We start from the raw sequence: 27,161 nt of genomic DNA on the forward strand, positions 1-27,161 counted from the left end.
TCCTAGCGCACCATCCCAAGACTCAGTCTGTTCTCTCCCGAGCAAGGTCACCTTAACCTGAGCGTGTTTATTCCAAGAATTTCATAATCAATCCTAGACCTGATACTCTCAGTTCTGAACGAAGTAAATAAGTGCCCATGTTCCTCTAATAAAAATCCAAGAATGACATTATTGTCTAACTTTCACCCAAGTGGTTTCATTTAAACTAAAGAAAAAAAAAAGTTACTTGGTTTTATAGCCAGGTGAATATAAGGATTGATTTAAAAAGGCCACTGAGGGACTTGCCTGGTGGTCCAATGGTTAAGACTCCCCCTTCCAATGCAGGGGCTCCAGGTTCAATCCCTGGTCCAGGAACTAAGATGCCATGGGGTGCAGCCAAAAACTAAGTAAAATAAAGAAGGTCACTGATACAGCTTCTGTCCTCACCCTAATAAGCAGGCACCGTTCCCTACTTATCTTCAGCGAATGCTCTAAAGAAAGAATTGCCATTTATTCACCCATTCAGATGGCATGATATTTTTTTTTTCCAAACCATGTGGCATGAGGGATTTTAGTTCCTCAGTCAAGGGTTGAACCCATGCTTCCTGCACTGGGAGCCTGAAATCTTAACCACTGAACCGCCACCGAAGTCCAGGTGGCATGAATTTATTTTGAACTTACTGTATGCCATGGTAGGCACTGGGGTATAGCAGTGAAGAAAAAATCAGAATTTCGGCCTTCTAGGAGCTCAGAGTAAAATGACATTTAATAATTAAAAAAAAAAATTTAAGTACAGGACAATAAATACCAGCTGCAGGCCAGGCACAAATCTGTTTAGCACATATTGTCTCATTTCACTTACTGCTCATAACCGGGATTATTGGTACCATTTTACAGATAAGGAACTCAGGCATGTACACACACAAAGTGAGAAAATTGCTTAAAATCACCCATTTTTGAAATTGGACACTCTGATATTGGTACCTAGACTATTAACCACTAGCTGTGTTATCTTCATAAATAATTAGAAATTAGAAAGTTAGTGCTGCTATATAGGAAATACGGAAAATATGGGGAGAAAAATTATTCCAGCAGATTAATTATGCAAAGATCCTGATGCTGGAAAAAGCTTGGCGATATTGCAAGTTCTGAAAGATTAAAAATCAATTTAGTTGGGACTTCCCTGTTGGTCCAGTGGCTAAGACTCTGCCCTCCCAAGGCAGGGGTCCTGGGTTCCATTCCTGGTCAGGGAACTAGATCCCACTTGCTGCAACTAAAGATCCCCAGTGCCACAACTGAAGAAATGCTGCATGCTGAAACTAAGAACCTGAAGCAGCCAAGCAAATAAATCAGTATTTTATAAAATCGACTTAGTTACATTTAATAAATAATGGATTTCCAATATACACACACACTCTCTCATGAAGGAGCTACTTGAAGAGATACGTATCAAGACTGAGATACGCAGAATGTTCTAGATGAAGCAGAGGAGGAGCCACTGGCTGAGCGTCCCTGGGGAGAGGTCGTCCCTGGGGAGAGGTCGAGGTGCGCTTCTGGTAAGAAGGCACAGTTGATTTGCATGTTTATAGAAGGCACTGCCCTCAGGAAATCTCGAGAGCAAAGACACAGGCGGGCCCATTCTGGGAACTTCTAAGCGGCTGATGCAGTTAGAGTGCAAGTTTCAGCTTGTGGGGTTGCAGGACCAGAAACTGAAAGGTCTTGTCTACCATACCAGGGAGCTGAGAATTTTTCCTATAATGTCATGGTGTTCTTGAAGGATTTTCAGAGTGAAAAGGGCATCTTTGCATCTTAGAGCAAGCACTCTGGCACTCTGTGAGGCACACTCAAGTAGAAGTATCAAGATTAGTTGAATAGTTTCCAGCTACACAATAAGGTCTTAAAGTACAGTCGTGGGTGGCTGGGATGCCAAGCAATGGGTGAAGCTTCCTGAGCTGGTTATTTACCAGGGTATTGGGAATGAGAGTGAGGGGAACTGAGAAAGAAAATACAGGAAGGGTTGGAACAGATGTGTTGCTTGTTTTTCTTTTCTTCCCATCATGCCTCTCAGCTTATGGGATCTTAGTTCCCCAATGAGGGATCAAACCCGTACCCTCTGCAGTGGAAGCTCAAAGTCCTAACCACTGAACTGCCAGGGAAGACCTGGATGAGGTGCTTAAAAATAGGCTAGCCAATGACCTCGATCCCAAGGTCAGTTTTGCATTTTCATCTGAGCAGAAACATTGCATCCCTCTTGTCTAGGACTCTCAGATATGCAGGAAACATTTAGGGGTGGGTAGGCAGCCTCAGGAATATTGGATCAAACCCGTACCCTCTGCAGTGGAAGCTCAAAGTCCTAACCACTGAACTGCCAGGGAAGACCTGGATGAGGTGCTTAGAAATAGGCTAGCCAATGACCTCGATCCCAAGGTCAGTTTTGCATTTTCATCTGAGCAGAAACGTTGCATCCCTCTTGTCTAGGACTCTCAGATATGCAGGAAACATTTAGGGGTGGGTAGGCAGCCTCAGGAATATTTGAATTTCAGCCTAGACAGTAGGGTCACTAGGATCCTGGAACATTCCTCCTGGTTCTAGGATGGAAACTTGGTTGAATTTCCAAAGTAAGAGTGCTCAGAAGAGTCAGAAACTCACAACACACACTTTTCCCCTGTATTTTTTCGATGGAAAAATTAGGACAGAGATGCTCAATTTCCCATGCCAACCATCTTGGCCACTCTTTCACCCTTTCCCCTTTCTCTTTGGCTTTGAGCAAGAAAAATCTTAATCTAAAATACAGACAGAGGGACTTACATCCATCTCCTTCAGGGCAGTTTCACAACTGCTACCTTGGACCTGGAGCAGCAGAGCAACTGCCAGAAGGTTGAGCTGATCCATCTGTTCCATCTGAGTCCTAACAAATTGTCCTGCCTTGTCTCCCTAAAAACACATCCGGAGCAGGACACCAGGAATGTCATGAGACACAGTCCCACAACAGCTGCAATTCATATATTTAATCTGTTTGCAGAAGGGTTAGATTTTTATTCACTGTTCCCCCATACACTCCTATTGACCCTTGGCTTAGTCCCAGCACCATGTTCCTTATAATTAAAAACAAAATAAAACAGAGAGGCACACAAGCATCTAATATTCACTGTATGTCTGAAAAAAGAAAGCCAAATTGCAAGGCTGTAGCTGAACCCCAACCCTGTCAAAAGTGTTTTGAAATTCTCATATTAAATAAGGGTCATTTAATTATATTAAGATTATTTTGAAGTTGTATACACTCTGCTTTCCAAAGATGTTAAATATGTACCTGTAGTTATCTCTTTTTTCTTCATTTACTATTAGGACAGGAACTTCCCCAGTAGTCCAGTGGTTAAGAATCAATGCTCCCACTGCAGGGGGCATGGGTTCAAGCCCCTGTGTGGAAGATCCCATATGCTGTAGGGTGTGGTCAAATATATATATTTATGCTCCGTCACTTCAGTCATGTCTGACTCTTTGTGACTCTATGGACTATAGCCCGCCAGGCTCCTCAGTCCATGAGATTCTCCAGGCAAGAACACTGGATTGGGTTGCCATACTCTCCTCCAGGGGATCTTCCTGACCCAGGGATCGAACCCGAGTCTCCTGTGGCTCCTGCATTGGCAGGTGGATTCTTTACTGCTGAGCCACTGGAGAAGCCTATATGTCATATATATATATGACAGGAACTGGGGGAAAGGGAGGGAAAAGCGATACACCAGAAAAGCTCGTATACGCAGAAGGTGACCCTCACGTTTGATCTTGAGACCCGTAGAGGTGGTGTTTAGATGAAAATAAAAGGAAAGGCATTTCAGAAGGAGGAAAGTTTATGATCCAAGACAAAGACACATCAGAGGACACTGTTCAGAATCACAGGACTCGAGTTTGGGGATTAGGCTATTCAGAGATCCGAGGGCAGGGGCCAAAGCTGAGATGTGGTCCAGGCTGCACTGGCCTTAGGGGCCACATTCAGAGGGTCAAGCTGTGGACCACAGCTTGATATAGACCACAGGTGAGGGAACCAGTGGAGGTTTTTAGCCAGGGGAGCTTCCCTATACAAATGAACAGAATGCACGGCTGAACAACTTGGAAACCTTAGGGGCTTCCTAGATGCCTGGATCCATCTAATAAAAGTGATCATGAGGGCTTACTACCTCATTCCCCCCAAAATCCTGTGAAGTAGCTTGTCCCTCTGTGACCATTGAGGACCTGAGGGATTAGGAAAGTTCATTAGCTGAACCAAGGCACACAGCAAGTGGAGGAGCTCCCTTTTGAATACAGAAGACTACCAACTTCCCAGCCAGCTCTCTCCATCACTGTCCCTGGTATAGCATCTTTTCAAATTAGGACTCAGTAGTGGGTCATAAGCAATCAGATTTTTTTTTCTTTTTAACTTTTGGTTACGCTGGGTCTTCATGGCTGCACGCAGGCTTTCTCTAGTTGAGGTGACTGGGGGTTACTCTTTGTTGTGACACATGGGCTTCTCATTGCGGTGGCTTCTTTGTTGTGGACCACAGGCTTTAGGCGCACAGGCTTCAGTAGTTGCAGCACTTGGGCTCTGGAGCCCAGGCTCAGTAGTTGTGGCACTCAGGTATAGTTGCTCCCAGACATGCGGAATCTTCCTGGACCGGGGATCGAACACATGTCCCCTGCATTGGCAGGCAGATTCTTAACCACTGGTGGGTTAGTCGCTGAGTTGTATCCAACTCTTGCAACCCTATGGACTGTAGCCCACCAGGCTCCTCTGTCCATGGGGTTTCCCAGGCAAGAATACTGGAGTGGGTTGCCATTTCCTTCTCCAGGGGATCTTCCCGACCCAGGGATCGAACCTGTGTCTCCTGCATTGCCGGTAGATTCTTTACCATCTGAGCCACCAGGGAAGCCAAATTTGTGCTATAAATCTAAATGATCATCGCCAGAAAGAACTGTGCCCTTGCTCAAAAGCTGTCTTTTAAATTTAAATCTTGTTATAAGCCTGGGAGGTCGGTAAGGTAAGGATTGTTACAATAGTTCTTTTAATGCATGAGGAAAATTGGACCTCCATCTCTAGAAAACTTGGATTCTAAACCTTTCAGACTTTCAACAGTGAAGGCTTTGCCCAAGATGGATTTCAGATTTCAGATCTGAACCAGAGTTAAAGCCCTCTGCCCCTCCCCATGGCTTGCAGCTTCTGTGGAAAAGAATGTAGGCATTCAAGATAAAACCTCTGCCTGGGAGTAAATACCAGACCTTTGATGAAAATCATGCAGTTCCTGTACTTTCCAGAATGTTCCTCAGCTGGAAGGCAGTGTTCAGGAGACCCCTCCCTAGGGGGTAAGTTGTGGGGTGGGGGTGAAGTTTTCAAGCAGGAGTGGGGAGACAGTCTCTACTGGAATGAGGATGAGAATTAGCTCTCCTGTAGGCAGTTTCCCTGCCCCCAGTGCTCCATGGGCTCCTCCAGGTCTGTGGTCACCCTGAGTTCACCAGTGACTCAGCGAGTCTCTAGTCACAGGCCCAGCCTTACCCATGGATGATTCCTCTTCCTCCTACCCTCTCTTCACTCTCCTAAATATTCTCTAACTGGCCATGCTTGCCAACTTGCTTTATGTTTTTTTGGCTGTGCCACTCCGCTTGCAGGATCTTAGTTCCCCAAGCAGGGATCAAACCCATGTCTTCTGTGGTGGAAACTTGGAGCCTTAACCTCTGGACCTCCAGGGAATTCTCCCAGTTTGCTTTAAAAAGTCTTTGCAGAGTTCACCTCAGCCTTAGGGAGAAGCTGGATGGTGCTGTCCTAATGAAGCTGTCCCAATCCCCCCTCCACCCTCATTCCAACAAGAAGGAGACAGTCCCACAGTGCTGTTCTCAGTAGCCTTTCAGGTTCTCTAATGTAGAGACTCAGCAAGTTGAACCTGGAGACCACACCCTAAGGGAGGCAGCTGTAGGAGGACAGGGAATGCACCAAAACAGGAAACAGCCTTCAGGGGATCTAATTCCCTTTATTGTCCTACTGAAGTGAATTTCTCCCTACCTGAGCCTGAAAACCTGCCCCTTCCCTGTAATACACCATAGGGAAGTGTCTCCTGAATGTCAGCTTTATGCTTAGAGTCCAAGTTTTCTGGAGATGAATTAGGGTCTAATTTTCCTCATGTATTAACTTCTGTAGAAATAGAAATTACCTCGTGGAATGCTGATAGTGATGCCAAGTTTCCTATCCATAGGATGAAGATGGTTCCTGTCTATAGACATGCAAATGAATTTTGTCCAAAGGAGAATGTAAATCTCTTTAGTCCAATTCTCCTTTGAACCTGTTTGTGACAGCTTTCTGGTTCCATCATGAATGAATGAATTAAACATTTTGATATGTGTTTATTCTCTTTGTATATGAGCATCATGATTTTACCTTTTTTTTTTTTTTTTTTTAAGAAAAAGCTGTCTTTTAAAACTGTTGTTGTTTAGTCACAAAGGTGTGATTGACTCTTTTGCGACCTCAAGGACTGTAGCCTGCCAGGCTCCTCTGTTCATGGGATTCTCCAGGCAAGAATATTGGAGTGGGTTGCCATTTCCTTCTCCAGGGGATCTTCCCCACCCAGGGATTGAACCGGCCTCTCCCACATTCTGGGCGAATTCTTTACTGCTGAGGCACCAGGGAAAACTAGGGCAGAAAAAATTATGTTTTTCCCTCTACTCACCTAAGTGTTCAGGCTGGGGCACTGTCAGTTAGATTGAAAAAAGGCAGGTTAACAAGAAAAAAGCAAACAGTATTGTGTAAATAACACCTGGGCATACCCAGTGATGAGTAACTCAAGGAGGTGGTTAGAACTAGGGCTCTGTATGTTTACCTAATTTAGTAGGGGAAGGGAGGAGTAGAAAGGGCACTTATGGAAGAGCAAATGGACACTTAGAAGAACAGATGGGAGATATGCTGTTTTGTGACATAGTCTGGGTGAGATGCCCACCTCTGCTCTCCCAGAAGGGAAGATTAGAGTTGCCCTGGGAAAGGGGATTTAGGGACACTCAGATTCTTTGGGGAGGCTCTGCTTTTAGGCAGATAAGGGATTTCAGGAACTCAAGTGCATTCAGCTGAAATTAATCCTTGTGCATATGCAAAGTGACATATTTGGAGGTGGCATGTCCTGGTCCCCAAAATTATAAAACTCATTTCTTTGTATTGTTATCATCTCTAGAATAGTGCCAAGTGTAGAGTATGTTTCAATTAGTGTTTATTAAATAAAAGATTGCAGGGTTGCAAAACTGGACAACAGACATACATAAAATCAGTATGAGGCTTCCCTGGTGGCTCAGTGGTAAAGAATCCACCTGCCAATGCAGGAGATACGGGTTTGAGCCCTGGGCTGGAAAGATCCCTCATGCTGAGGAGCAGCTAAGCCCGTGCGCCACAGCTACTGAGCCTGTGCTCCACAGCCCGATAGCCACAGCTACTGAAGGCTGCCCACCCCAGAGGCCATGCTCTGCATCAAGAGAAGGCACTCACAGTTAGAAGCCCGAGTACTGCGACTAGACGGCAGCCCTCGCTCTCCACAGCTAGAGTTAAAGCCCACACAGCAACACAGACCCAGTCCAGGCAAAACTCAACAAATAATATAATTATTTTTAAGTTAGATAAATAAATACAATCAGAATGGCCTGAAGGATCTCCCAGACAATGCCCAGAATTACAGAAAGGGGACCCAGCAAACTGTCTGCCCAACATCTTGACTTTCACAATTTTTCCTCACATAAAAATGGTGCCAAGACATGCTATGGATGACAGCAGAGACCATTCTAAGCTTGTGTCATATCAGGACGTTTTCATAAGGAAGCTTAACATTAACTTGGGGTTTAAAATAATGAATAGGGATTATTTGGGGCTTCCCAGGGGGCTCAGCGGTAAAGAGCCTGCCTGCCATGCAGGACACGTGGGTTCGATCCCTGAGTCAGGAAGATCCCCTGGAGGAGAGACTGGCAATCCACTCCAGTATTCTTGCCCAGAGAGTCCCCTTGGACAGAAGAGCCTGGCGGGCTATTGTCCATGGGGTTGCAAAGAGTTGGACATGACTGAGTAACTAAACAACAACAAAAAGCTTATTAATACATTATTATATAGGGTAGTTTGGAGAGGAGAGACATCTATAGCCAGACAGCTGGAAGTATAAAAATGGAGTTCAAAAATGTGTTGGTGTCTGGACTTCCCTGTGGTCCAGTGGCTAAGGCTCCATGCTCCCAATATAGGGGGCCCAGGTTCGATCCCTAATCAGGGAACTGGATCCCATGTGCCACAGCTGAGTGTTCATGTGCTGCAACTAAGAACTAGTACAGCCAAATAAATAAATAAAAATACATATATTTTTTAAATGTGTTAGCGATAGAGATAAGGATGTCAGAATTATCACAATAGTTGTTTTGGTTGAAGTGAGGGGACAAAATCAAATACTGAAAACATTTTAAGTCATATTATCTATTACCTTAATTTTCTTTTACTTGATTCGCCGGCATTTTGTCCCTCAAAAGACTGTGAGGCCCTTGGGGTAGGAACTATGTCTTATTCATGATTGTTTTCCAGAGCCTGGCAAAGTACCTGATGTGGGCACTCAGTAAATATTTGGTGAAGAAAAAGAACATACAGAGAAAGGAGAAAACACTTTTTTTTCAGAGAGGTGGTAAAGGCAAAATGGATGATGCTGAAATGTTCTAATATAATGGTGAGAGAATCTATGGCCATTTTGTTGGATGGCTCCCGGTCTTTTCAGGAAGGCATTTCCTGAGCTGCAGAGCGTCACGTGATTGACAGCAGGGTTCAGGGCTTAGAGTGGAACAGTTTGGAACAGCTGAAGCCAGAAATGTGCTCAGGGGACTCCCATGTGCTTGCTTTTTTTTTTTTTAGTGCTGTGCCGTGTGTTTGGAATGCACCCTCTGGCAATCATTGCCCTGCCTCTCTCATCTCTTACTTGGCCTACTCAGCTTTCAAAGCCTAACTCAAATGCCACCGACTTTTCTGGGAACATTCTCTCTTGATACTATTTCAAGTTAGTCATTCCTTTTTCTATGTGTATACTTCTCTCCTTGTTAATCCCACTAGATTATAAATTACTTGAAGATCAGAAGAGAGTTTTACTTCATCTGAATACCCTCCTCCTGACCTGGTGGGGAGCAGTCATTCCATAAATGTTTGCTGATGTTTAAATCAAGTAAGTTTAGGAATATGCTTGCTAAGTGGCAGCAAGGGCATAACGGAAGACAAGATCAGCATGGTTTTTGTGATTAGTAGGAGGTGATGGGGACTTCCCTGGTGGTACAGTGGTTAAGACTTCGTGCTCTCAATGCAGGGGGCATGGATTTGATCCCTGGTCAGAGGCCCAAGATCCCACATGCTGCATAGCTTGGCCTAAAAAAAAAAAAAAAAAAAGCAATAAAAACATCCCAGGTGGTGATGGATAACAGAACCAGGAAATGTTTCAAGAACTACAGGTCATGATGCTGTGTGCTTCTTCGCTCAATTGTGTCCGCCTCTTGTGATCCCATGGATTGTAGCCTGCCAGGCTCCTCTGTCCATGGGATTCTCCAGGCAAGAATACTGGAGTAGGTTGCCATTTCCTTCTCCAGGGGAAATATTCCTTACCCAGGAATCCAACCCAAGTCTCCTGAATTGCAGGCAGACTGTTTACTGACTGAGCTACAAGGGAAGCCCTCGTACAGGTCATGATGCAGGCAGATGAAAATTCAGGAAAAATCATGATTTTTTTTTCTGTTGGGGAAATCTAAACTTTGGTCTCCCTAGCAGTGAAAACAATGACATGAAGCACATGTGTATTTTATGGAAGGAAAAGACATAGTTTCTTCCCACCTAGCTTACTCTTACTAATACACAGTGAAGTCAAAAAGAAGGAAAGTCACCAATGATTCCCTCAGTATCAGACCTGGACTGTAACATTAACTTCTATTCCTTAACTTCAGCTGGTCTCTGAACTTCCGTAAAGGCAAAACACATCTTTTTGTTTCACATTTTCTCCCTCATTTCCAGACTTTCTGGAAGAGCAGTTTATGAGCAGTGAAATGAATGCGAGTGGGGAAAGGAGAGGTAATCGTGATAACCAGAACAGTAAAAAGAATGGCTTCAGATGGCCACGTTCAAACCCTGGTTCTGCTACCTGCCTGTAAAATGGGGACAGATAACGCTTGCTTGGAAAAACTGTGTGAGAAATAAACTAGATGTAAAAGCACTTAGCACAAGGAGTGTATGTACCTTGACCAGATCATGTGCAAGTGGTAGGAAATGCAAAGTGAGGAAGAAAGGTATGCAGGGGAAAGGTAAGACTCCTCCCCTCCCTAGCTTCTGTTCTCTCCATTTCCCTCAGAGTCAACTCTGGAGACCATTCTGTGCATTTACTTCTTTCCTGGGCTCAACTGTGAGAACTAGAGTCTATAATTCAAATTTAAAATCCCTTACTGCACAGGGAACTATACTCAGTATTTTGCAATAACCTATAGGGAAATCTGAAGATTTTATATATATATAAGTATATAATATATAAGCCCACATTATATATATTTATTAAGTTATATAAATATATATTTTATATATATAAAATATGGGCTTCCCAGGTGGTGCTAGTGGTAAAAAAACCTGCCTGCTGATGCAGGAGACATAAGAGACCTGGGTTCGATCCCTGGGTTGGGAAGACCCCCTGGAGGAGGGCATAGCAACCCACTCCAGTATTCTTGCCGGGAGAATCCCCATGGACAGAGGAGCCTGGTGGGCTACAGTCCACAGGGTCACACAGAGTCGAACACGACTGAAGCGACTGAACACACACACACACTTATACATAAAATATATGTATGATTATATATATAAAATCACTTAATATATATATTATATAAATCTATATATTAAATTTATATATTATATAAATCACTGAATCACTGTGCTGTACTTCCTGAAACTAACATGATATTGTAAATGAACTATACTTCAATTAAAAAAATGCATATGAAATTTTAAAAATAAAAATAAAATTCCTTACCTCTAAAATGGAAATGTTCTGAGCATTTAATGGAACAATTACTACTTTATAGTTAAAAGGCTACACAAATATAAGGAGCTGTTATTCTCAGGAGAAGGAAGGCCTAGACAAACATAGTGTATTTAATTTTGTCTAGAGCAGAGGTCTCCTGGACTCAGCCCCAGGCTTGACTGCTCTGCTCCACTTCCTTTCCTCATCTTACCCGTAGCAGGAGGGGAGGCTGAGAGCCACACAGAGTGACTCTGCCTCTGTCTGTCCCACAGGTGATCACTTACTCCAGCCATCACGTCTACAATAACTTGACTGAGGAACAGAAGGGCCGAGTGGCCTTTGCTTCCAATTTCCTGGCAGGAGATGCCTCCCTGCAGATTGAGCCTCTGAAGCCCAGTGATGAGGGCCGGTACACCTGCAAGGTGAAGAATTCAGGGCGCTATGTGTGGAGCTACGTCATCTTAAAAGTTTTAGGTAAGACAGAGTGCCCCAGTAAGTGCCTGCATCTTATTAATAAGGGATAGGCAAATGCATCACAGTGGTAGAAACATCTTCAATACTTCATACTTTTAAAAAATTATTTTCTTTGTTTATTTTTGGCTGTGCTGGGTCTTCGTTGCTGTGTGGATTTTTCTACAGTTGCAGCAAATAGGGGCTACTCTCTAGTGTTGGTGTGTGGCCTTCTCATTGCAGTGGCTCCTTTGGCTATAGAGCATGGACTCTAGGGCGCGAGAGCTTCAGGACTTGCAGCGCCTGGGTTCTAGAGCACCGGCTCAGTAGTTGTGGCACACGGCTTGTTGATCCCAGGCATGTGGGATCTTCCTGGATCAGGGATCGAAGCCATGCCTCTTGCACTGGCAGGAGGATTCTTTACCACTGAGCCACCAGGGAAGCCCGCAATACATCGTATTGTACAGATATCACCTAGTCCAGTTCCCTGGGGAAAAGCGTGTATATTTTGTATTTCAGCCATAATGAAAGAGAATCAATTTTCCATGGTAACTCATTGTGCTGTGCTTAGTCATTCAGTTGTGCCTGATTCTTTGTGACCCCATGCACCGACCAGGCTCCTCTGTCCTTGGGATTTTTCAGGCAAGAATACTGGGGTGGGTTGCCATCTCCTCCTGTAGGGGATCTTCCTGACCCAGGGATTAAACCTACATCTCCTGTGTCTCCTGTGTTGCAGGTGGATTCCTTATCCTCTGAGCCACTGAGGTAGCTCATTACAAGAGTTAAATGTCCTCTCAAGTTTAAGTAGTATCCTCACAGTGAAACAAATCTCTCAGATCCGATTCAAATCCATTTCTTCGTTTTGTGACACAGCAAAGAGTCTAACTTCTTCTTAACTGCTTCCAAGTTCATGAACTTCTGTCCCTGTTTCAGTGTTAATAAAATCACACTGGCACTTTCCTGGTGGTCCAGTGGTTAAGACTTCTTGCTCCCGGTGCAGGGGCCTGGCTTTGATCCCTGGTCAGGGAACTAAATCCTATGTGCCACAACTAAGACCCAGCACAGCCAAATATATTAATATTTTAAAAACATAAAGTAAAATCACACTCAACTTTCCTAAAATCTCCAATTATAAAAGGTTTTTTGGAATTCTCCATTGGTCCAGTGGTTAGGACTCTGAGCATCCACTGCAGGGGGCACAGGCTCAATCCTGGTCAGGGAACTAAGATCCCACAAGCCTGGCAGCATGGCCCCCCCCCAAAAATAATGCAGATTCCTGGGCCCACAGTGAGTCCCACTGAGTCCAAGTAGGGCCCCAGGAATTAGAAAAAAAGATCAAAATATTTTTTTCTTTGAGAAGTGATGAGGGAGTTTCTGAGGCAACCTCTCTAAGTTACATCAGCAACACTGGAAACAGCTGGAATTGGCTGTGTATGTGTGCAGGGGATGGAAGTGGGTATATTTTGGGGAGTGAGATGTAAAGCACGCTAGGTAATAAAGAACTATTAAATCCACGCTCAAAAGTTGACCATTTGGAGGAAAAACAAGTCAACAGGATGTTGTTCACCGGTGCCGGGGGATCTTTGACTTTTTTTTTTTTTTTTTTTTTGCTAGTGAGACCATCAAAGCCCAAGTGTGAATTGGAAGGAGAGCTGACAGAAGGAAGTGACCTGACTTTGCAGTGTGAGTCATCCTCTGGCACAGAGCCCATTGTGTATTCCTGGCAGCGAGTCCAGGAGAAGGGGGGAGAGGATGAACGTCTGCCTCCCAAATCTAAGATTGGTAAGTCATCTTTTCACTGGTCCACGGAGACAACAGGACAGTTAGTCCTCTCTCAAAACCATTCTGAATCTGGTTTTGTCAGCACCTCACAAAGATCTTGAATATACTGCTGAACTTCACTGTTTCTATTTTTCACGCCTAACTGGGAACAGAAAAATATCTGTCTTTTCTTTCCCCAAATGGCAAAAATAAAAGTGGTAAGGAGATTAGGAATAAATGGACTCTATAAATCCATTCTAGTTACTGTGTTTAGTATCCCTTAAATGTTCAGAATCTTTTGTGACTTTTGGGGGTGCACTGCAGTTTAAAAGAATGTTCACCACCTTTCTTCCCACATTCTGGATCAACTCTATCACCTCATCTTTAGCAAACTGTATCATAGGGTCTTAGGTCAGTGACACAATAAAGTAGACGATAAATACAGACCTGTCACTGGGGGATCACGGTCATCTTTCTGCTTGTGTAGACTACAACCACCCTGGACGTGTCCTGCTGCAGAATCTCACCATGTCCTCCTCTGGGCTCTACCAGTGCACAGCGGGCAATGAGGCTGGGAAGGAGAGCTGTGTGGTGCGAGTGACCGTACGGTGTAAGTACCCAAAGTGTTGATGTGGTTTTGTCCCTGCACTGTGGTGGTTCAGTGTAAAACATTTTTAATCACAGGTAAGAGTCTGGTCAAAAGCTTCATCTCCAGAAGGACATGGTTATCACTGAAATAAATTCAGTAGTTGCCAAGGACTATTCAACAGTTGCAGCTAACTCTAAATTTACAAGTATGTGTGAATTTTACGGCCCCCTAAAGAAATTTATTTTATCCATGAGGGAACCAAACAGAGGTTTCCTTTATAAATGCAAATTTCCCTTACAGCGGGTAACTTCTACTGTTTTCAGAGCTTCTCTAGTGTTGCTGTTGCTCAAAAATGATCAGTTTAGGGACTTCCCTAGAGGCCTAGTGGTTAAGACTCTGTGCCCAATGCAGGGGGCACAGACTCCATCCCTGATCAGGGAACTATCTAATAGATTATGCATGCTACAACTAAGATCCGGCACAGCCAAATAAATAACAAATATTAAAAAACCTAATCAGCCCCAAATAATCCTAATGTCAACAAGGCATATTTTAGGGTGACTCTCCTGCTCCCCATCGATATCAGGAGGGATAGTCATACACACCCAGAGAAGGTAAGTGGGGAACTCAGGGAGGCAGATATGAAGATCTGGAAATACTCATCCAAAGCTTTATGTATTTTAAGTCTATGTATTGCATAACTTCGGAGAAGGCAATGGCACCCCACTCCAGTGCTCTTGCCTGGAAAATACCACAGATGGAGGAGTCTGGTAGGCTGCGGTCCATGGGGTCGCTAAGAGTCAGACATGACTGAGCGACTTCACTTACACGCATTGGGGAAGGAAATGGCAACCCACTCCAGTGTTCTTGCCTGGAGAATCCCAGGGATGGGGGAGCCTGGTGGGCTGCCATCTGTGGGGTCGCACAGAGTCGAATGCGACTGAAGTGAATTAGCAGCAGAATTGCACAACTTATGTTTGGTTTTGCTTTGTTTCTGAGAAAACAGATGTACAGAGCGTGGGCATGATTGCAGGAGCAGTGACAGGTATGGTGGCCGGAGCCCTGCTGATTTTCCTCTTGGTGTGGCTGTTGATCCGACGGAAAGACAAAAAGAGATATGAGGAAGAAGAGAGACCAAATGAAATTCGGTAAATCTCCCACAGAATCCCCTTCCGCACCTAGGCTACCTTTCTAGGGCCAGCTCCATAATGACCAGCCAACAAAACTGTCCCATTTCCTCATAACCTTGAATCTGTTACAAGGATTATTCTGGCTGGTAAGGACTTGCAGCCCGGGGCAGAAGGACGGTTTACCCTGACTGTCTTGTGAAACTGTCTGCAACAGAGACTTAATAGATAAACTTCACGTTACTTCTGATTGCCTTCCACTTAAAAAGCCATACAATAAAGGAATGGGCCTAGCCATTTCATGGGCCTTGAAAGAGTCTCTGAAGGCAGACTCCGAGTCAAGGGGAGTGCTTTGTGGACACCAGGTGGGGAGTTCCCGGACCCCCACCCCGCGTCCCAGTCACAGGGTTGACCTTGCGGATGCACATCCGCCTGGGCCCACGTGAGGGCTCAGGATGCAGGGGGAGTCCATAGTTCCCTAAGTGGTAACTCGAGGTTTCCAGCTTGAGGAGTTGATGGATGCGGCAGCCTCCGAAAGCCGCAGCCAGAGCGGAAACTTTCACAATCTTGTGATCCTGACATGTATCTTTGGTGTTTTTCCCCTTCAGAGAAGATGCGGAAGCCCCGAAAGCCCGCCTGGTGAAGCCCAGCTCCTCTTCCTCGGGCTCGCGAAGCTCCCGCTCTGGCTCCTCCTCCACGCGCTCCACCGCCAACAGCGGCTCCCGCAGCCAGCGGACCCCGTGCGCCGAGGCGGCGCGCCGGCCCGGGCTGGCCGCCCACGTCTATGGCCCTCTGGGGCCGGAGGCCAGAGGTTCTGAACCAAAGAAAGCCCCCCACGCTACCCTGACCAAAGCAGAGAACACCCCCAGCACGATCCCCAGCCAGAGCAGAGCCTTCCAAACTGTCTGAGTTAGAGCGGACTTGACTCGCCGGCTTTTCCCAGGCGTCAGGGCTCTTCTGGTCATCGCCGCTCAGTCACCAGCCACACGACCCGCCTCGAGCCCAACGACGGGTCATTTAAGTAGCAGCGACCACTGCACGGAACAGATTTAAATGAACACTTTTCTTACATGACACCAAACGAGGAAAAGGATGTAAGCTGTTCATCTCCAGAAAGGCACCTCACTGTGCCTTTAGACCAAAGTGGGGGGGGGGGGGAAATGGGGGCCCAAATCTGGGTGTTTGGGGACCAGGAACCATGGTGAGAGAGTTGGGGAAAGGGGAAGTGAACACACTTAGAACTTCTCACTTGGGCAGTTTTATTCCAACACGTTGACTCACCATTGTCAAGAAATGAGGTGTTGTTCATAAATTTTCTATGCATTTCTGCAAACCTACTGAATTATTATGACTATTCAGAGTCAAGCAGAACCTACAGCCTTATATTACACCTATTTGCACCATGAGAAACTCCAAAAAAGGAAACACATCTCTTCTATCCTGACTTGACTTCATTTACCACAAAGTTTGGGTATTAATTTCAAGAGGAGTTGAAATAGTGGGAGATGGAGAATGACTGAATTTTTCCGCGACTTACTGGTTGAACACCAATAATCCACTGTCAATCTTCCTACTTATATTGAACCATAAAAGAACTAAAAAAGGAGTTCAAAACGTAATGAGGGACTGTGAATAACTTTCCATTTTTATGTTCAGAGGGCCACTGACAAATATCAGAAATATATGCTGGAATAATTGTGGATTTTCCCTCAAAGTGGATGTCTTTAAGGATTTTCTGCTGGGTATCTGTGAAACAAGAAAACTAGGTCTTTTAACATTTAACAGTCTCCTTAGAAGGAAGTCTTTGAGAGAAAAGGTCTTTTCAGGATGCTGGAAGGTTATCCAACAAACCATTACAGTCTCTTCTTTCTGTGAACGTATGAAATCAGAATTTCAAGACTGACTAGACCAGAAAGGAAGATTAGATCAGTTTTCTCTTAGTATGTCAAGGAGTGTCATCAGAAGTTCAGTACTGCACCAAACTTGGGAGTTTCCTCCCATTTCTTTCCTTTCAGGAGAAGGATGTGAACATGGGACTTTTATTGATTCTAGGCCTTAAATTATCAAAGAGATCAGGGATTGTCAACATTTCCTGGTGGCACTGCATAGACATCATACCATTCCCTCCTGAGAGGCTGAGACAGACAGAAATTCAGTACTTTCCCAGTTTAGCCTGTAAGGAAGCCTAGCTCTAGGATGGAAGGAAAGGAAATAAACATTTAGGGATGAGATGGTGAGGATAACTAGTGGGTGGCAGGGGGATCTGGGTTAGTGCCTGTTAAATATTGTCGGCATCTTGGAAACATTCTCGGAAATGATTCACCAGGATAGCTCTCACAAGAGCTGACTCATGAGAGAAGAAAGGTGGGGTCTGTGAAATAAAAAGAAAGCAGCCTCCCATACAATAACTTGCCTTTTTAATAGTTTTGACTACTCTGCTAGTCAAATTCATCCTACAATTCATTCTTTGGCAAGAATGCCAAACCTGAAATAGCCCTTCAAAGACTCTAAAGCAAGTGTCAACAGGTCACAGCATTGGTAGAGCAAAATGTTTATTATTATTAAAAGGCCAAGAAGTCCCTGGCATGGCAGTGGTTAGGACTCTCTGCTTTCACTGCCAAGGGTGCAGTTTCAGTTGCTGGTCAGGGAACTACGGTCCTGATAGGTGAGTGGGACAGCCAGAAGTGATAAATAAATTAAACAATGTTAAAAAGGCAGCAGGCTATGAGAAAGGAAAAGTAGTGCTAAATGTGGTGATGAAATCCTGTTTGTTTTGGGAATCTAAGTTCCCCAACCAGGGATCAAATCTGTACCCCCTGCATTGTGAGCAAGGAGTCTTAACCACTGGACCACCAGGAAAGTCCCGATGAAAGCCGTGTTTCTAAAATGGGAACCAGGTGCTTAAAGGGGAAAAGTAGACCCAGGATTTTGTCCCATTTTGTTTTCATTTTTACTTCTAATTCTCACATACTACAAATGCATTTCTAAAGTCCTTTAAGAGGCGGGTTTTACCCTTGACTAAAAGTTTCATTTTGAGTTTTGTCTTCCTCTAAAAAAAAAAGTTGGGGGAAATTCCCTGCAGTCCAGTGGTTAGGGCTCTATGCTTTCACTGCCAAGGGTGCTGGTTCAATCCCTGGTCGGGGAACTAAGAGCCCACAAGCAGCACAGCTCCGCCAAAAAAAAGTTGGGAAATGAGACACCGAGGAAGCAAAGAACGTCTGCCATTAGTTTAAGAGGGCTGGCATATTTGGAATGCTTCTTATACTAACACTGCCTCCTTGTAAGATATAAATTTCTTATTTACTCCACCAACTTATTCTGGTTGTGTGGTGTCCAGGCGACATATCAATTCTGCTGTGTAATTCAGAGAATTCTCATTCCAAGAGTATCTGAGCCCAACTGAGTATTCTGTGGCAGCTGCAGCAGTGCCATCACTGGCAATTTGCTCTTATCATTATTTATTACCTTTGAACCTAAGGGTTCCTGCCTATGCCTCTGCAGGTGGGAGTCAGTCCCCTTTGCATGAAAAGGTTTAAACAGGTTAGTTATTAGAAGACTAAAATACCAGTTGAATATCCGTATTTTGGAAATCTATTCACACTGGAGATCTACAGAAATGCCACAGATTATTACCTGAAATCAGAAATTCTAGGAATTGAAGATTCTGAGATAAGATACTGAAGTGTTAATAGTGATGGTGTGCTTGCTTCTCTTTCAGTCAGGCTTTTGGGTTCAGATACGACAGGCTCGGGTTTAAAATAAAGTTTGAACCACTACTGGTGTCAAACCATATTCCGTTAACCTTGCAAGTCAAATACATTCGATTCTTTAATATAAAACAAAAAAGGATAAAATAGAGGGTAGGAGAAAAGGTATTTGTAGAAAGAAGATACAGATGGAATGATGTGGATGTTTAGAGAATAGCCATTTCAATAAAATATATATACACTAAACTTAAAATTGTAAAATAATTAAGTGATGCCTTTGTTACACTGTATAAAAAGAATTTCAAAACTGCCATTGCAAAAAGACATAATTTTGCTTGATTTCCGGTGTTAAGCTGTTTATATTTCAATTTTAACTTCAAGTTGCCTTGTCAATGGGATTGTGTTTGATCACAAAAACCAAATATTTATTACTGATGCATCTGTGTCAGCAATTTAAAAATAAATAAGTGAAGGTGACACTATAGGAGAGGTTGAAGCTCATATAATCTGCACTGGAAATTTATTTATTAGCTTGCTGCCAAGTGAAGAAAAGAAGAACTGAGACTGCATATGATGTATTATTATTTATTTTAGTCACAAATAAATCAAGCACTTTTTTCTCACAAGGCAAGATACTAAGTAGTCCTAGACAGGCAAAGTGATGACAAAGTTCATGACAATTTCTGCCCTTAAGGACTTAATCAAAATAACAAATAATATTTAATAAGCAATATTTTATGCCAAGGTGAAGTCCCAATAAGAAAGTACACACTAAGAGGTTCAAACAAATCTGGAAAAAACAGTTACCAAATTAAATGAGCTAATATATACAAAGCCCTTAGAATAATGATTGGCCTGTGACAGGCACTCAACAAATGTAAATCATAACCCTCTTCCCCAGCCAGAAGTCCTCGGGTTCAGACTCCAGTACTGACTGTAGCCCTTGAAACCTTGTGCATTTTAAAGAGGTGGAGACAGGACATTTATCATAATCCGAACTTTAAATACATAAACTGTGACTCATTCTAGTTAAAACGAAGAGTCTCTGAATCCTCGAACATGTTTTGAAAATGACCAGAGACCATAAAGGAAGCTTATCTGCTCAGCTTTCTGCAATCACTGCTATTAGGTGCAATTCCCCAAACCCGTGGAGTTGAGCCTTCATTCTATCTACCACTGCTTCATATATTGTAGGTAGTTCAGAGCTAAGTTTAAAAACCTGCAAAACGTAGGGTGTGGTTCACATTGTACTTGATAAATTGGGTGGGGAGAGGAAGTCTGCAGATGTTAAAATTGAAAAAAAGCCTGCCTCAGCACACGTCTTTTGCTTTCTGCAGTTCGAGTTACATGAGCTTCCAGGAAGGAAATTACTAATTTAAAAACACCAAATAATCTGGAATTAAGAGCTAGGCTCCACTTTAGCTCAGCCAGCTATTTAACTTCCCACAAATAACATCTCTGAACCTCATTTCTCTCCTAACATAGCAATGAATGCTATGTCTCAAGGAACTGTCTTGATGATTAAATAACAAATGAAAGCACACTGTACCCCCATGAAAGCATCATATAAAAGGAACTCCTTGAAAAATGGGGAGAAATTAGGTGTGTACTTCCATGGACTCAAGCCCACATTTCCCTCCAGAAGGCAAAGAAAGAAAGAAAATCCTTTGATCCAATATTCGACTCTGTCTCTAGGCTTTACTGGCTTTGACAAGGGCAAGGTAACCCCTTTCTGTCAGCCTCTAAGTCTGGAGACGTCTCTAATTCCAGCCACACCACTGAAAGTTCTGCTAGGCAGTCTTAAAAAACCCTTTTCACCTATTTGTGCCCACTCATCTACTAAACAGGAACAGTACAGTCTGTTTGAAAGAGCACACTGGAAAGCATTCAACGTGGTGAGAAAGGCTTAACAAGGCCCCAAACACCACACCATGCGCCACAATTTGAAATTCTAGGTACCCTGTTTTATGCGCTCCACTCGTTCAGTAACCTTTTCAACGCCTCTCTGCCAGGTCGCTCGGATAGTTTTTGACGAAAGTCACGGCAGGAAATGTATTACCTCATATTACCGAGAACAGGAGGCTCAGGAAGTCTAAATACAAGGACATGGGGCTACCGGAAGCCAGGTTCCTAACGCCTGGATCATTTACAAGGAGAGAACTCGCTAGTTTTTCTTTAAAAAAACTTAACTGAAAAGTGCGGGGGCCCGGGCGGGTGGAGGAGGGGCCAAGCCAAGAAGCCCCATCTATTCTCGGCGGGAGATTAGGGGCGGCAGAGGCATCAGCGCTCCAAAAAGCGAGTTTGGCCATCTGTTTCGCTGAGGATCCAGACACAGCATCCGACCCCGGAGGCTGAGAAGTCGAACCCCTCCAATCTCTGCGTCGGGGTCAGCCGGCCTCCAGTTTCCATGAAATGAGGTGCTAGCGGCCTGCGCGGCTAACTTGTCGCACCCTGCGCAGAGGCGAAACCCGCAACTTCCCTTCCTTCCGCCACGGCCGCTGGCCGGCTCCTTCCATCCCTAGATCTGGGTGCCACTGGGCAAGTTACCCTCCCAGCGCCCTGGGGTAGGAACGTCCGACTCCGCCGCTTTGAATCAGCCTTAGACTAGAGCCACGGTGGCTATGTGGGTGTGTGGCCTCCGGGAGGTCCTAGAAAATCACCCGTAAGGCCAAGGTGGGAGTCGTGCAAGAGAATGGTGGGGGAGGGGCGCAACCTTAGCCGCCATTTTGTCCTCGCTCCACTTCCGTCTTCTCTCCCCGGCTCCCGCGGCCGGACCCCTCCCTGCAGGCCCTGCGCTCTAGCTCCCGTGGTTCCGCGTGAGCGGGATTGCGGGTCGCTCTGCTCTTATTGGCTGGATCCAGATTGGCCCGCCCCGCTTCCTCCCCCTCCTTCTGTCCCTTCCGCCTGAGCTTTCTGGGGACGCATGCGCAGGGGCAGACGCGCCCTTCCTCCCCACCGCAACCCTCCGCCAGGGGTGACTGAGGACTCCCGCGCGCGGGCTCCGTCGGCCCCACCCTCCCTTTCCCCGGGGCCATTCGGAGAGCGGGGGCGAGAATGAAAGTTCCAGAACGCTGCGGTGAGTGCGTCATCGCGAGGCGGGGCGGGCTGCGGTCGTGAGAGGGAGGCCTGAGCGCTAGAGCCGGGTTCGTCATTGGGTCTTGTGGAGGTGGCCGCGCCCCCATTGGCTAAGGAAGATATGATGGGCACCGGCAGGGGTGGGCCCCTTCTGGAAGGTTCTGAAGCAGGGTATAAGAGACGGGGCGGCGGGCGGAAACCGGTCTCATTGGACGCACCGGCAGCATTCCAGATTGCTGACTTCTTCAGCATAGCCGGCCCTACGCTTTTAGTAAGTAAGGCCTACGTATTTATTCCTTCGATGGTTTTTTGGGAGCATGTAGGCCGCTGCAGGCTGCATGGATTTGCGGCGGCTCGGGACTTTCTGAGCATCTCGAGCAGGGGGTGGTGTGTGTGGCAATTCTTTTGCCTGGATTGGGGGGCTTTGTTGTCGAGGGGAGGCGGCAGCCCAGTGTTCCTATAGGACGGAGGAGCGGGGCACGGAGGGAAGGCGGCTTGGAAGCTATGCGGTGAGAAAGGGGCCGCACCCATCTACAGGGCGTGGAGCCAGCGTCTTAAGAGTCGGCGGCTCCCGGTTTCCTTGTTCGAAGACCCAGTGTTCTTAAAAGAGGAAGTCGTCATTGGCTCTCCCCCAAGATGGGGGAGGGGGCTTCAGGGCATTTGCGGGCATTTGCAGGCCTTGTGGCGTTATGTACGGGTGGGGGGGGGCAGGGCTAAGGTTCAGCCCGGGGCGCGGGACCACGTGTTCGCTATGCCGCAGAAGAGACCCTCCTTGATGGGTTTTCTGTCTGCGGCGGCCTCCGCGGTTGGCAAGGCAACCTTACTGCAGCACTTTACGCTTGCTGTGACTCTCCCGCGTGATTATTTCTGACAAGGGCAGTTTCTTGGGTGAGATGCTAAGTATAATTTTCAGAGTGGTCATAGCAGGTTGCGTTTACTTGGTAAATGTCTTAGTGCTTAATCCGCTTTTTTTAAACCACGTGTTTTTTTTTCTCTCTTCTTTAGCAACCATGTCTAAGGGACCTGCAGTTGGCATTGATCTTGGCACCACCTATTCTTGTGTGGGTGTTTTCCAGCACGGAAAGGTGGAAATAATTGCCAATGATCAGGGGAACCGAACCACCCCAAGCTATGTCGCCTTTACTGATACCGAACGATTGATCGGTGATGCTGCAAAGAACCAGGTCGCAATGAATCCCACCAACACGGTTTTTGGTAAGCTTTAATTGTAATGTGAATTTGAAGGATTTAGGCAGTGTGTAATTGGGGAAGCTGTTACTGTTATGTGTGAGGCGGCCATGAAGTCCTTGAGAATAAGAAAAAACCTGTAGGAAACTTGATTATCCTTTTAAAATCTAATTGTATCATGGGTATTCAGAAGTTGAATCCATTTAATTATGTGAACTTGACAGGCATTTAGACAGGGTTCTTAATGAAAAGATGTTGTACAATAGAATTCAAAGTAACAATTAGTATTTGATATCTTTGATAGATGCCAAGCGACTTATTGGACGAAGATTTGATGATGCTGTTGTCCAGTCTGATATGAAACATTGGCCCTTCATGGTTGTGAATGATGCTGGCAGGCCTAAGGTTCAAGTAGAATACAAGGGAGAGACAAAGAGTTTTTATCCAGAGGAGGTGTCATCCATGGTCCTGACAAAGATGAAGGAAATCGCAGAAGCCTACCTTGGGAAGGTGAGCCACATACTGCAGGAGGATGTGGAGGTTACCAGATTTCTTGGGACTGTGGGGTTCTGGCTGACTCAAGGGTGAGTAGTAAAACCAGAATGGTGAAGGTGTATCTTTGCATATCCGACTTGTTTAATCTTTTTTTTGCTAGACTGTTACCAACGCTGTTGTCACAGTACCTGCCTACTTTAATGACTCTCAGCGTCAGGCTACCAAAGATGCTGGAACTATTGCTGGTCTCAACGTACTGCGAATCATCAATGAGCCAACTGCTGCTGCTATTGCCTATGGCTTAGACAAAAAGGTACATACATGTTTTATGTATGTCTGAATCAAAACTGATTTGAGTCATCACAAACAGATGAAAATAAGTTAACTGTATTTTAACTTTCAGGTTGGAGCAGAAAGAAATGTGCTGATCTTTGATCTAGGTGGTGGCACTTTTGATGTGTCAATCCTCACTATTGAGGATGGAATCTTTGAGGTCAAATCTACAGCTGGAGATACTCACTTGGGTGGAGAAGACTTTGACAACCGCATGGTCAACCATTTTATTGCAGAGTTCAAGCGCAAACACAAGAAGGATATCAGTGAGAACAAGAGGGCTGTGCGTCGTCTCCGTACTGCTTGTGAGCGTGCTAAGCGCACTCTCTCTTCCAGCACCCAGGCCAGTATTGAGATTGATTCCCTCTATGAAGGAATCGACTTCTATACCTCTATTACCCGTGCCCGATTTGAGGAATTGAATGCGGATCTGTTCCGTGGCACCCTGGACCCTGTGGAGAAGGCCCTTCGGGATGCCAAGCTGGACAAGTCTCAGATCCATGATATCGTCTTGGTGGGTGGCTCAACCCGCATCCCCAAGATTCAGAAACTTCTCCAGGACTTCTTCAACGGGAAAGAACTGAATAAGAGCATCAACCCTGATGAGGCTGTTGCCTATGGTGCAGGTAATCTCTTTAAACAGCAGTTAGGAGGCCTAAGCTAAATTTCGCTGTGATGAATGATTTTTAAACATTCGTAGTTTCCACCAAAAGCTTTAGCTGGTGATGGCAAAACTTCCTTGGATGTCTGAGCGATTGAGAATTGTTAGTAAGATAATGAGTTCAACTGTGGTTTTCCTTAAAAAATAATTTCCTTTTTATAGCTGTTCAGGCAGCCATTTTGTCTGGAGACAAATCTGAAAATGTTCAAGACTTGCTGCTGTTGGATGTCACTCCTCTTTCCCTTGGAATTGAAACTGCTGGTGGAGTCATGACTGTCCTCATCAAGCGCAATACCACCATTCCTACCAAGCAGACGCAGACTTTCACCACCTACTCTGACAACCAGCCTGGTGTGCTCATTCAGGTAAGATGGCTCAGTTTGGCTTACTTGAGCTGCTATAAAATTGGGCAGGATTTGTTCTGCTGTGATGATGGATTCCAAAACCATTCGTAGTTTCCACCAGAAATCCTGTGTTGGCCAACTCCTTCCTTGGATGTCTGAGCGATCAGTCTTGCCTAATCCAGCTTATCGAAATTTAAGCTAACAGAGAAACCGAGTTTTCTTCTGTAACATAAAATGTAATTTCTATAGGTTTATGAAGGTGAGCGTGCCATGACCAAGGATAACAACCTGCTTGGCAAGTTTGAACTCACAGGCATACCTCCTGCCCCACGTGGTGTTCCTCAGATTGAAGTCACTTTTGATATTGATGCCAATGGCATTCTCAATGTCTCTGCTGTGGATAAGAGCACAGGAAAAGAGAACAAGATTACCATCACTAATGACAAGGGTGAGTTTGGGCTACATATTGTGTGTATAGTGAGATCTGGTTTTAAGAGGTTGGAGTTTGGGTTTTATTTTCCCAAAAAAAAGTGTTTTCTGAAGAGTATTTAGCCAAGTGATGACACTGGAGTTGCAGGGTAGTAGTTAATTCTTGAGTAAAAGATTGCATTTAAAACACTGCTTAATCTTGCAGGCCGCTTGAGCAAGGAAGATATTGAACGCATGGTTCAAGAAGCAGAGAAGTACAAAGCTGAAGATGAGAAGCAGCGGGATAAGGTGTCTTCAAAGAATTCGCTTGAATCCTATGCCTTCAACATGAAAGCTACTGTTGAGGATGAGAAACTTCAGGGCAAGATTAATGATGAAGACAAACAGAAGATTCTTGACAAGTGTAATGAAATAATCAACTGGCTGGATAAGAACCAGGTTTGTAATTATTGCTAGAAACTTGAGGGTGTGGGGTTTTGTGTCTTAAGGGCTTTAGCAAAAACTTAGGTTGGTTTTATAAATTGAGGTCACAAGGATGAATGGTCCAAAACATTCGCGGTTTCCACCAGAACACTAGGTGTTGGCAATTCCTTCCTTGGATGTCTGAGTGACCCAAGACCTCCAATGTAACCTAAATGCTGTTTAGTGTCAGGTTGATTGTATCGAATTTAACGTTCCATTTAAACAGTTTATGGTAATAGAATGTTATTTCTTTTTAGACTGCAGAGAAGGAAGAATTTGAACATCAGCAGAAGGAGCTGGAAAAAGTCTGCAACCCCATCATTACCAAGCTGTACCAGAGCGCAGGAGGCATGCCTGGAGGAATGCCAGGAGGAATGCCTGGGGGCTTCCCTGGTGGTGGAGCTCCTCCATCAGGTGGTGCCTCCTCTGGGCCCACTATTGAAGAGGTTGATTAGGCCAGCCTAGCATAGATCTAGCATTGTTCCACACAAAACATGGAAGGACCCAAATTTGTAGCAATTCCCGTGGCAGTTATGAAGTTGAGCTGCTATAGTAAATAACTGGGCATTCTTGATACTTGAACATGGAATGTGTGTGCACATGGAAAAACATTGCACTTTACAAGCACTGTATTGTAAGTGGAAAAATGCAATGTCTTAAATAAAACTGTATTTAAAATTGGCACCATAAAGTTGTCTGACTCTGCTTACAAGGGTAGTAAGTGTTTGGCTTTGGGAATTATTTCTCTGGCTAAACATTATAACAGTATATTGTTAGATTGTTCAACCTAAATGAATGCTTAAAGACTTTGAATTAAGGTAAAGTGGGAAAACAAACATTTCCGTCACTGTACTGTGACATAGTCTGTACTCTGACAGTGCTTAGTTTGTTACTACTGATGCAGTTTGAAGTGTAGATGCTGATGCTTTGTGGTGTCAGGCAGCTCAAATGTTCAGTAACTTGTTGACTGAAACAGTCTAGAAAACATTGAGGCGAAAACTGGGCAAGGGAATGGATAACAGGTCACAAATCTGTGCAACTAGACCATCTTGCTGTGAAGCCCTGTTAATCTACTGGCAGAGGCTTTTTTGTTTCCCAACTTGAGGCTTAGAAGTTGGGTGTTGTGAAGCTGGCTGTTAAGGTTGGCATAGTGAGGGCCTTTGCCCATCATGTAATCAAGTTTGAGAAATTGGGCATCTAATTCTGATTTCATTTTAAATCATAGCCAGCCTTAACTCAGGAACTTGAGAGACAGAAGCTGATTCTGAACAGTTGTGCTTATCAAGCCTAATTACACTGGATTGCCTTTAGGTAAGCTTTCTTGGGGACGGAGACCTCATTATACCTTGGCGGTTTAAGCTTGAGTTGATAGACTCAAACGAATGTTGGGCTATGGGTCTAAGGTCTTGCGTCTAGGAATGTGAATCCTGTAAAGTCATTGTGAGTTAATATGGGTGTTCCACATTTGCAACCCCATGGACTATGTCCCACTAGATTTCTCTGTCCTTGGGATTTTCCAGGCAAGAGTACTGGAGTGGGTTGCTGTGCC

The 27,161-nt window shown here is 44.8% G+C and overlaps 2 protein-coding genes and 1 non-coding gene across 8 annotated transcripts in view; all 3 read left to right on the forward strand.

Annotated features, from left to right (window-relative positions):
• CLMP (CXADR like membrane protein) overlaps positions 1–19,109 on the forward strand; it is a 99,835-nt gene extending 80,726 nt beyond the window's left edge. For all 4 annotated transcript variants that reach the window (XM_020878035.2, XM_070473459.1, XM_070473460.1 and 1 more), the window contains 5 exons: positions 11,264–11,465; positions 13,056–13,223; positions 13,690–13,812; positions 14,798–14,939; positions 15,527–19,109. In XM_020878035.2, the coding sequence (XP_020733694.1) occupies positions 11,264–11,465; positions 13,056–13,223; positions 13,690–13,812; positions 14,798–14,939; positions 15,527–15,827 (936 nt within the window). In that variant the 3' untranslated portion in view covers positions 15,828–19,109. The remainder of the gene's footprint in view (positions 1–11,263; positions 11,466–13,055; positions 13,224–13,689; positions 13,813–14,797; positions 14,940–15,526) is intronic.
• Positions 19,110–21,625: 2,516 nt separating this feature from the next.
• HSPA8 (heat shock protein family A (Hsp70) member 8) lies at positions 21,626–26,303 on the forward strand. Of its 3 annotated transcripts, none has more exons than XM_020878189.2 (9): positions 21,626–21,701; positions 22,706–22,915; positions 23,193–23,398; positions 23,544–23,696; positions 23,787–24,342; positions 24,540–24,742; positions 24,971–25,169; positions 25,356–25,588; positions 25,870–26,303. In XM_020878189.2, the coding sequence occupies exons 1-9, from the start codon at positions 21,680–21,682 to the stop codon at positions 26,065–26,067; spliced, it is 1,980 nt and encodes a 659-aa protein (XP_020733848.1). In that variant the 5' UTR covers positions 21,626–21,679; the 3' UTR covers positions 26,068–26,303. The 3 variants fall into 3 exon arrangements, with proteins under 3 accessions (XP_020733848.1, XP_020733784.2, XP_020733923.1); XM_020878125.2 differs by lacking the exon at positions 21,626–21,701 and adding an exon at positions 21,810–21,975; XM_020878264.2 differs by lacking the exon at positions 21,626–21,701 and adding an exon at positions 21,882–21,971.
• LOC139037278 (small nucleolar RNA SNORD14) lies at positions 24,384–24,471 on the forward strand. Its single transcript, XR_011490100.1, has one exon. It is a non-coding gene; the product is annotated as a small nucleolar RNA SNORD14 (small nucleolar RNA).
• Positions 26,304–27,161: the final 858 nt, after the last annotated feature.

The sequence above is a fragment of the Odocoileus virginianus genome, chromosome 10, assembly GCF_023699985.2.
Source record: "Odocoileus virginianus isolate 20LAN1187 ecotype Illinois chromosome 10, Ovbor_1.2, whole genome shotgun sequence".
Taxonomy (NCBI): Eukaryota; Metazoa; Chordata; class Mammalia; order Artiodactyla; family Cervidae; genus Odocoileus; species Odocoileus virginianus.